The following is an 11,412-nucleotide window of genomic DNA, read 5'->3' on the forward strand; positions in this document are numbered from 1 at the left end:
TCAAGATACAGCAGTGTATGGTATAAACCTTTCCCAGTTTAGCAAGCAAAGAGATTGCAATTCAAAATTCTTTTCATTCTTTCTCATCTTCTTCCACCAAAGTACTCCACCCACTGCTTTAGATTTATTGCTTAGTTTACAATGATATGATGTCAAACTTCCTCAATACATGAAGTAACGAAAAAAAATCAAAAAAACCTCCGCGTTCCCCTTTCAGCATCTACATGTACGGACTAAGAAGTTTTAAGAGAGTAATTGATATTCCCATTGCACATGACTGAATTTTGAGAGGTGAACTTGCTAAACTTTGGCATGATAATTAATTGGCCTCTTTACATTACATCGCCACAAAGCAGACCACTTCCTTGATACTACAATGTCTTTGGCTGTCTGCATTCAAAGGTGGCTGCATATGATAAACAGACACATGTATTTTGTAATCTTCCCTCACTTTTAAATCAAAGACAATTGTATCTATAGGAAGGTTAATTGGCGACAACTTGATTATTTTACTTGCCAGATACTCTTCTGTTCCGTAGAGGGACATGAACTGTTGGTTGTCGTCCAGTTCCCGTGCTGCTCCAAAATCAGCCAGTTTGTAGATGGAACTTCCATCTTCACCTCGAACTCTCATGATATTGCCAGGTTTCAAGTCTCTGTGTACGATGTTCCTTTCCTTCAGGTGTTCCATTCCAGCGGCTGCGTCAAATAAAAAAAAAAGCAGACATTAATGCTATGACACAGTAACAGCCAGATAAACCATGGAATACTAAAAAACTAACACCGAGAAAAGGCTTTCAAAATATGTACCATCACAACAGGGTGCAGATTCAAAGTGTCACAGAGTTCTACCAATCATAGACCCTCAAGGGTCTATGTACCAATTGATCTCTAGAAATACATTTTTGACCAAACTTTTCTATAACACTTTTAACTGATCAAGAGTAGTGAAAACTATAACTCACTAATACCATTGGTTTGTTGAAAACCAAAAAGGTCTAAAGCAAGGCACTTCAATTGCCATAGGCACAACATAACTTGTCTGGGATTTGGTTTGCAGTGGCAAGTTTTGTGATATGTAGCTATATTGAGACTATAAACTGCAATTAGCACTTTATTACAACGGGACACAAAGAGGATTGTCAGCATAAAAGCAATTTTGTGACATTGGCTTATTGTGTGGAGCACACTTCTTGTCTGTGTGTGGATGGACCTTTGTCATTGTATCCATGTACCAATTCATACATGAATTTGACATTCTGGGCGATTTTAGTATTTCTTAAACTAGATCCCCAGTAACATAACAGTCAGTGTGGAGCACAAAATGTAATATTTATGTGGCAAATGGCAGCTATCTTTGAAGAAACACTGAATGGATCTACTGACCAACATCTTTCAGAACTTGTTTAAATTCATCTTCTGATAGTCCGTAAGCGTTCTCAGGTTCGTCCAGCATTGTATACAAACTACCAGTGCACAATTCCATGACAATAACATTTTGTCTGGTTGATTGCTGGAAGTTGACGGAGAAACAAGTTAGGTATAATACAAAAAACACAGGATATGAAAATGTTGAATTCCAGTTTGAACTCTGGATAACACACTGCAACAAATCTTAAAGACAGGAAGGCAAATACACATCCGTCTCATTGAACTTGAACATGCCATCAAGTATGGTGTATTTTCAAGAAAGCGTTTTCTATATAGAACTGATCAGCAGACAACACTAAAAGTTTGTGAATTTCAACTTGAACCTTGCACATACAAATGCAAAAGAAGAGAGAAATATCATAAAGCTCAATGATGTTCCATTTTTACAATGTGACACTGAATGACCTATAAAACAGTGATGGAAAGGCTTATAAAAAAATACCTCCTCTTCGATATCATGAAGCCTGACAATATTTTTGTGGTTGAGTTTGAGCAGCACTTCGAATTCCCTCATCTGCACCTCGTATGGTCTCATGTAGCTAACTTGGTTGAATGTCTTTACAGCGACCACATCCCCGGTTTTCTGTCAACAATTAACAAAACAGATGAGATGACAACATTTCTTTCACATTTCAACTCCAAAATAGGCAGGAATATCTAGGCTACATGACCTAAAATTTTAATATGTCTCCAATGTAAACATGTACATAACATAACATAACTTTTGTTTCTAAAAACTTTTATAATTTTCCTTTACTTTGTGATAAACAGGAAATGTCATCCGATGCGTGTTGTTGTAATCCATATCTAGATAGTCGAACTACCAACTGTCACTCAGACAAGCGTCCTACACTCACTGATTTACAATCAAATGAATTGCCCACGCACTCTGTTCATGGCAGCGTGCCACAGGTTTAGTGAAATTTGCATTTCAGGTTTGTGGGCCCTTCACGCTTCATGTAATATAATAGCGTAACTTGGGCAGGTCACAGAGCTCATTGTGCCCACAGTAATCCTTTTACATGACCTTTTGACTTATACTGTAAAGCCGTGGTAGCAAATATGTAGCACTGCGTCACACCTAGTTTTAGCTTGCAACTACATTACAGAACTTTGTGGCTTTTGCAACATCAAGGTTATGAACAAACAGGTAAAACTTTATTAACCATAGTCAGTAAATAATCATAAAAAACCGAATATAACTCAGGCTCGCGAAAATCACCTTGTTTCTTCCTTTGTAAACAGCCCCTGTGGCCCCGGTGCCCAGTACATCTCCGGTGTTCCATATGTAATGTTTACTGCTTCTTAAACTTGACATAGCTGAAATGATAGAAAGGAAAGATTGAATACAGGTTACAAACATGACCAAAATGCTTTCGAGGACAGCTCTATCATTTTCAAAACTGATATTTGCATTGCAGGATCAAGTACGCACTTTTATAGCAAATTTTTACCATAAAATTCTGCAGGAATTGCATTAAGAAAGAACAGGTATTGCTGTTGTGTTGGCACAACTGAATGAGAAACAACACTTTCAATACTTTTCAGTCAGCTTGTTGGACAAGCATTACTTTTGACTTTTTTGTAGAAAAGAGTGACAATTAAAATATCAGTATCTAAAATTTGTGTTTTTTCTGGAGCAATCTCATGTATAATTGCTTTCAGAGCAGGGCAAGCCAAGAGTGGCGTAGAAGATAATTATAACATTTTTGTAGTTCACTCTTTTGGCTTAGAAGGACATAAATGTGTTTTTTCTTAAAATCATGGGATATTCACTTAATCATACCGAAGACAGGTAAAACAAAGGGCCACAAGGCATAATGAGTCAACACAAAATTCAAAGGGTTTATGTCATTAATAAAGTCGTAAATTATACATAGTGATAAGATATTGTTTGTCACGATAGTATCCTCTCACAAATACTGACAACTGTACTGGAATCCTACGCAATGTTCAGAATCTGTGCAAAATCTATGCAGCTGTAATACTGACCAGAGCCCAACTTTGCCACTTTGCCAAAGGTTCGAATTCTGAACATCATTTAGGATTCCATTGCAGTTAGGTATTTATGTTGATATATACTTTGGCGACATAAATATTACATTTTTTGTCAGAAACTTTCAAATATATATCTGTATATTAAAATAACATGCAAAAGTTAATCTGTGATGACAAATTATGCGTTACGACCCTGTGGACGATGCTGCGGAAGCAGGTAAAAATCTGTAGCGCACACGGGAGATAAAACACTGCATTTCCCCTGTACATTTACAACCTATGTGAAAGTTTTCAACCATATTGCACATCTTTTTTACCTCAATGCCCAGACCTAGAGAAGAGGTGAACCAGTTCATCGCTCTACAACATTACAACGAGCATGGACAGGGGTAGAATAGCAATAGTACAAGCATGGATGTAAAATCCATGGTACAAGTAACGGAATGCACAAACATGGCTCTTATCGTAAAGTTTGGCTTTGATATGCAGTTGCAGTTATCGAACATGATTTCCTTACTGTACATTTTACATGTAAATTAATAGTACCTGAAAAAGAAGCACAAAGCTGTCGAAATCATTTCCTATGTAAACGATGAAGCTCTGAAGCAAGTCACGGCGAAATACATGTTCTAAATTATCAAGTTCAAACAATATCGAAACAAAAATGAGCCGTTTGCGTTTTTTCCAGCCGGGAGATGGAAAAATGGAGCAGGTGAAGTTGTACAATCGTTTGCTGTCGGTGTCTATAGCTCAGTGCATATAAATCTTCTTTGCACGTGCACTTATACGTGCAGGTCGTTCCATGTAGCTGTGCTGCAGCTCGAGGCCTGGATTCGCACTGCGTATTTTGCTGGGGCTGCGCTGCGTTTATTTACTTCCGCCATTGAAGAAGGCCTGCAACTTGGAACTGTACTGCGCCACCTACCATGGCATGCTAAACCGGTAGTGACGTCACTGACGATTAACTACGGTATTTTCATTTTTATGGAGTGATTTCAAAACATCATTTTAGTAAATGAGATTACATGGCAGGGCTGAGTTAGAAAATGACTGAACGAGCTTTCGTCTGTTAAACTTCAGATCTTCAGATCTTCAGATCTACCTGCACCTCGACCATTCACGGTCACAAAACACAGCTCGTAGGCCTACGTCACAGAAACTCAAAGAGCCTCCTACTGCTCCTAATATCTCCATGCTTAGAGTTACAGATTCCAAGCTGTCAGAACATACGTACTCATACCTTTTTTGTCTCTATGGTCACTGGTGCCGATATTACAGTTGGTGAACAACGATGACAGAGTTGGAGTTAAACAGACGAACAGGAGGGTAATGTTCTGCAGGACTGCAATCCAACCATTAAATATTCTGCCGGTGTCAGCTTTTCCTAAAAACTTGTTGTCACTGCATATTTTTAAAGCTTGCGAAATCGGTTTCATTTTACTTCTGTATATTTCCACGAGCAGACCGAAAGAAGTACAATATATATGCGTTTCATTGGCAAGATCACAGTGATTCAATCGAATCAACTGGGCACGAATAATTAATTTAGGCCTAATGATCATTATTATTGTTGTTCTCGTTGTCATCACGGTTAACCCCATACATCGTTCAAAAGAGAATTGGTTTCAACATAGACAGTAGAGGGAGAGTTTCCCCTCTACTGTCTATGGTTTCGACTGAGTTCAGAATTTTGATTGTGCTGATCCAGGTCATCTAAGGCCACTAATGAAGCATCATAAATAACTGAAGGAATCGCGATTGATTTTTTTTTCAGATCCCCCTCTTAGGCCTAGTAACCCTCAAAAACTGTCAAAATGGAAAATGATCAAAATTGTTCAAGTCCCCCCCCCCAACTATCATATAGCCGTATATTTTTATAAGGGAGTTACGCGAAAAAAATAAAGATATATTGCACAGTTCTGCTCGCAGATGTTCGACAATACACTTTTTTGACGTAGCCTACATATAACTTATATTCTGTAGTGGTTATAAAAAATATTGTCAGAAGTTTGTAGAACCATATTCCCAGGAAAGTTTTTAAATTGATTCATTTTTAAATTCACCCGTGGATTTTGGGATTGGGATATTTGGGATATCTGTCCAAGCCGACATGAGTTAATCCAAATCCGGTCGGGTCTACGGAACCCGCTGAAGAGTACCCAAAATGACGATCATGAGTAGAGAGTATGCAAATTGTGAATTCCTGGCTACACTTCGGCAGATAGTGAAAAAACTGATCACTGTGACCCATCAAAGAATTTCTATATAAAAAGTACAAGAAATATAAGCTTATGACCAAATGCTACTTGTATAAGTTGTACAGGACGGTTGAAATATTCCGTAGAATATATAAAACGTGTTATCTCTGAAATTTTGGGTGCAATATTGGCGAATTTGAATAAAAAATAGAAATCTGTTTCTTCACACATTTTTTTTTCATTTAAATTAGAATCTTGGCACTTCAAAATTTTACTTTTATGTTCTTTTACGATAAGAATGTGAACATTTTATTCACTGCATGAACGAAAAATAATGACTTCCCATCGTATGTTTGTAGCAAATCAAGCACAGTGACCCCAACTTTTCTCTAGTATTTGATTAATCTAATATACCAGAATTCAAAAATCCCTTAGGCAAACAATATTACAGAAATAAAATTGTGATACTTTTCAGTTTTTTGCTTTTCATTACATTCAAGGTGATGCTACTATAGTAAACATTTACTTGTGAAAAGTGATACACCTTTTGCCCCTTTTGACCATTGTCTATTGATAACTGTCAAGTCTTCTGGTTTTCTGTTTATTGCTTTCCGGCCTGATCTTGTGTACAAAATATGTTTCACTCGTTTGTCTGATGTTTCGCTGTCATGGGCGTTATAAGAAAGAGAGGCTATTACTTTCAAGGCGCCCTCGCCGAATGCCGAACCACAACTGACTGTGGTTCATTATACACATATCAACTGGCCATGAGGGCAACAGCATACGTCTGTACCCCGAGGGACTGTGAGTCACCCCAAAAAACAGACTGTTTCCCTATGCGTTAAAGACATATGCCGTTGCCCTCATGGCCGGTCAATGTGTGTTTTATAACATACCTCATCCACAGTAATAGGAACGTACCATACACAAAACTTGTCGCATGTAATATGCTGGAGTGGTTCGGCAAGAAAAACTTTTTCCCCGGCAGGATCGCAATACTTCTTCAAAACGTTCATGCACCTTTGATTATCGTTTTCGTCCGTTTCGAGCTCTTGTTGGAAACCAGAGCGTCCGGTTCTCCTCCAGAAAGTAGGACAAACGTAGAAATTTATCGACTATCGTTTTGATCGGCCGCAGACGAAATCTTTGTTTACATGCCGGTTCTCGCATGCGCCGATATCGTTTTTGACGTCATCGGGCATCATTTTTCGGCACTGATGCCTGGCAGGCAACAGTTCCAACAAATGATGCCTGATGACGTCGTTTTCATGGATCAGCAAAAAAGATCGCATCCCACGTGACTACAGTATCAATTGGCGAATTAGACTGCGGATGAGGTGTGTTATAAAGTAAGGCCAAAGTAATTAATTCTTTGTTTTGCGTCCCCACCCGCTTAGGTTTTTAAGGTTTCATGAAAAACACACACAGTGTATTTGAATAGGAAATTTTAGGACATGACCGCTTAGCTTTTCAGAACTAATATTTTGTTACAATTTTTTTATTTGCTGCAATCAAATTACATTGTGTTAATTTTCTTGTGTGTGTTTTTCAGCCGCTTAGACGCGTACCTTTTCCCATTTAGAGTGGACGCAAAACAAAGAATTTCATTACTTTGGCCTAATTTAGTCTACCGTGTTCATCGGCCAGATTCAAAGCTATCCATGACGCTCGTCGGGGGTAGCCCTTATAAATGTAGCAGGTATAGCCGCAGTACAAAAATCCTCGTCCGCATTCCTAACCGAACTAAGAGTTCCGTCACAACGCGTGTGTCGTGCATCACGAAAGACAAATCGGTGCCTACACACACAATGCATTGTTCACTTCGACCTTCACATCCTATTTTATTTCCTTGTTTGCGGGACACGCAGAATAAATGGCATTCGACGGTAGAAGTGACTATGGTAGATTAGATTAAAATCTACCAAGAGTCGTATGCTTTGTTATTGATCATGAATGACGTCATATGTAGTTGTGTATTTCTTGTATTAAGGGACATGGTATACTGAATATGCACAACCTTAAGACAATGTTCGAAGGTCCAGTCGTATCGTACCATGATCGTACGTAACAAAGTTCGGTATCCAAGTACCTGTCACAATGACTCACCCAGTATCACCTATGGTCCGACTACCCTTGAACGCGCACACAGCTGTTAAATGCAAAAAACAGCGACAGTAGTTGTACCTTCCTGACGGTGCGTGGGAAGTAAATTCTTGACCATTTTACTTAGCGATGAAGAGTGGTTCAGGTCTTGCCGCTGGCTTTCGCTACCCGTACCTGCTGCTCTATGCAACCGCATATCCCGGTAACGTCCGGGATATCGTGCATAACCGATTAAATTAATGATCAGGCTAAGAGTACAGGGTATTTTCGGGGGAACACACACTATCAGAAATACATGGATTGGTAGGGTAATATGATATATACGGTAAAAGTAGATGTCTTCTCAAATTGTCACTCAATTTAACGAAATCAGAGCATTAAACTAGAGAGATGAAAAAAAACTAGAAACAATCGATGAAGAGGAATTTAGCACAACAGTATACAAAGTTTTTCCTGGTTTTCCATAGTTTCATGAATGCTCTGATTTTTGTCACAAATAAACATTTTGGGCCAAACATTTCACATATATATGCACCGGCGAATCGCCGAAATCTTTATGTTAGATCATACTGCCAATACCGGTAGCTAATCACGGTCCGTGCACAAAGGGACCGTGAGCTAATGAATACTAACTATACGTCGCTGCAGCATCTCTTGAGGTGACAGTTTTAGCTCACGTGTTACGCATAGGGTATTTGTCGGTCTGGTTGTCAGTCTGTCTCTCGGCGCGACATCTCAAGATTCAGTTAAACCTGTTAGGCCTACATAGATTATTTTTGGTAATTGACAAGAACATATTAGTTTTTTGTGGGCGTAGCTTGCAAAATATCTCATGAATGTTGGATGTTGTGGCAGATTTCAAGATCATGTTGACGTTTTTTGACAGTGGCATTAATTTCTCAGTTGCATCATACAAATGAACTTTACTAATTAGGGATATATATCTGTATTGACCAAAGTTGACGAACTTGAGATGTACACTGAAGATATAATGATATAGCACAAATAAAAGTAAGCAGCACTTTTACATCAGCTGATTACTAATTATTTGCATTTTTAACAAACTTTTACGGAGATACAACATTTGAAAGACTTGACCAAAGTTGATATGATTTGCTAGGTATATTTATGATATAATGATGGTATGATATGATGATATAGCAGCAGATAGCAGCAGAGAGAGTTTTAATGAATATTCCCAATTTCTGAACTTTAAAAAGGGACTCCTGTGGGCACTGTGTCAAAGGTCACAGAGCATACTAGAGATAATGAACCTCAATTAAGTGCCCCTGGGCCACAGGGTCGGGTTAGGTAACTGGAAGGACTTGGCCAAAGTTGATGAAACTTGCTTGGTACATAGATTATAAGATTTAACATCTATCCATCTATCTATCTATCTATCTATCTATCTATCTATCTATCCATCTATCTATATATTTATCAATCTATCTACATATCTATCTATCTCTATCTCCCTGAATATTCAGTATACACTAAAGTAATATATATATATATATATATATATATATATATATATATATATATATGTATGTATGTATGTATGTATGTATGTATGTATGTATGTATGTATGTATGTATGTATGATGTATGTATGTATGTATGTATGTATAATGTGTGTGTTTATGATATACAGTAGCAGTACTTGTAACTTTCCATAACTAAACCATTCATCAATATACCAAAAACGAGAATAGATCGCATATTTACCCGTATAAAATTTTGCTATGCGCATGTTTTATCCTATGTTGATAGCTTTAATGGCCAAATGCTAACAAAACTATTCCTTTCAAGTTAACAAAGCGATATTATATTTCAGCAAAACATCAGTGTTACGCCTGTACATGTTTGTATATGATAATGCCAAACCAGCAGAAAAAAACATATCCGAAATTTGCATTTGTCGTTTATAAGGGCTAAGGAATGGTTTTCAAATTTCTTTGATAGTCTTTAAAGGAGAGCACGAAATCATGTACGAGACCGAAACTTTTGGTCTGTCAAATGCGTGGTTTCGGTTCCATAATGCTATAATAAATTGCAGGAGCCTGGGTAGGAGCGAAGCTTGTAATTCAGACGTAATGGAAAGGTCCTGATAAAAGTAATAAAAGAAGAATAGTTTATTGGATAAATTGAGGAATTTTGCTTAATTGAACTGTATCAACTGTATGGTATTGTTACCTAAATAGACGGGTATATCCTGAAGATCGAAACAGGTACACGTCATTTTCGCACGGAGTAACGTTCGTCGAATGGGTGAACATATGCAAATCAAATATGCGGTAGACACTTTTGGTAGTATGATAATAATCATATACTTTTGCCAGTCCCGCGGGTAAACAACAATGCATTGCCGCCATTTTCTCACAGTAAAACGTTTTGATAGAGTGAAACTACAGATAAACATGACCTCTCGACGACCTGGTTATACACATGCCGACATGCCTCTATTAAGTCAACGTTTTCCAGAAAAAAAAGCTGTCTTTGTTTTCTTCAATTCTGTGTGAAATACATATTGGTCGGAGTTCGGAGTATGCTGTGAGAGCAGCAGGCAGAGCATACCTATAAGCTCGTTTACAATAACAACTCATGAAAGAAACTGGTGCAACTGAAAAATTTCTGACAATACCACCTTATAACTGGCACACGCTGAAGAGCTTCCTCAAGTTATTACAAACACCGACGAGAGATACTACAGGGCTTTAAGTTTGACTGTGGTCGATCGATGTTGAGGTGGTATGTTCGATATTGATAAACGTCAAAAGAGAGGCTCCGTTCGACGGAGGTAGTGTTTAGTGGGCGGGGCAAACAAATATCGCTCTACACTGTACTTTTGCAAGCGCACCGGTTTATCCAAAAGCTCGATTTACATGTATACTGATTTAAAACAGGTACACGTCATTTTCGCATGGGGTAACGTTCAGACTTACATGTTGCGTCTCGTCATCGGCTGGCATGAAACTAACTCAAGACTTTTGCTGGTATACTGCAGTTGTTTCTGCTAGCCATGGAAGATTTTCGATTACTCTTTTCAGTTCAGCAGTTGTGATCATAATCAATTCCCGGAACAAGCTGAAGTTCTTGGAATACTATCGAATTTTGCCTACTATTGGATATAAGGCAATCACGTGCTCGATACAAAAAGCTAAGATTAAACATCTGTATCGTTTCTCCTCTCTCGTTTTCGCCACATGGCGAGTATAATCAACCTGATGCCAGGTCACACGGCTGAATAAATGTTTGAAAAGTATCTGAACTTGTGACGATAATGTTTAGTGTTTCTGTCGTTTCCAGTACTTGAAACTGCAAAATGAATGTGTGACTCATTCACAATGAAAAGGATATTCAAAACCAACAAAATATTGGAAACCCTCAGTTATTCATTTTCGGTTATTTTGGCATGTAGCTTCTTTTTAATTACAGACAGCGTACTTTCCTCTTCACAATCATAGTATATCGTATGAGAAAATATAAGAAATGAAGTTCCAGTACTTTAGAATACATTAAAATACTCGTAATTTTATCAAATGACCTCAACAAATACCTAAAACCAACTTTGAATCATGAGTCTAGACATTTTCAAGAAGTTTCATCAGCGATTTTATCTCATAAATTTTGAAGAGAGCATACATATATTGCTACACCACCAGGCTCACAGTGTAAGAAG

At 37.9% G+C, this 11,412-nt stretch overlaps 1 protein-coding gene across 17 annotated transcripts in view; it reads right to left on the bottom strand.

Moving 5' to 3' along the window:
* The window catches only part of LOC139135030 (serine/threonine-protein kinase TBK1-like), a 115,010-nt gene that overhangs the window by 14,261 nt on the left and 89,337 nt on the right, over positions 1–11,412 (bottom strand). For 14 of the 17 annotated variants that reach the window (XM_070702215.1, XM_070702203.1, XM_070702201.1 and 11 more), the window contains exons 2-5: positions 2,654–2,751; positions 1,874–2,014; positions 1,387–1,513; positions 518–699 (exon numbers count right to left, since the gene is read on the bottom strand). In XM_070702215.1, coding sequence (XP_070558316.1) covers positions 518–699; positions 1,387–1,513; positions 1,874–2,014; positions 2,654–2,749 — 546 coding nt within the window. In that variant the 5' untranslated portion in view covers positions 2,750–2,751. Of the gene's footprint in view, positions 1–517; positions 700–1,386; positions 1,514–1,873; positions 2,015–2,653; positions 2,752–3,975; positions 4,322–7,733; positions 7,756–10,675; positions 10,699–11,412 lie in introns of those variants that run through there. The other 3 variants (XM_070702214.1, XM_070702211.1, XM_070702204.1) reach the window with 3 other exon arrangements.

The sequence above is a fragment of the Ptychodera flava genome, chromosome 6 (genome assembly GCF_041260155.1).
Source record: "Ptychodera flava strain L36383 chromosome 6, AS_Pfla_20210202, whole genome shotgun sequence".
Taxonomy (NCBI): domain Eukaryota; kingdom Metazoa; phylum Hemichordata; class Enteropneusta; family Ptychoderidae; genus Ptychodera; species Ptychodera flava.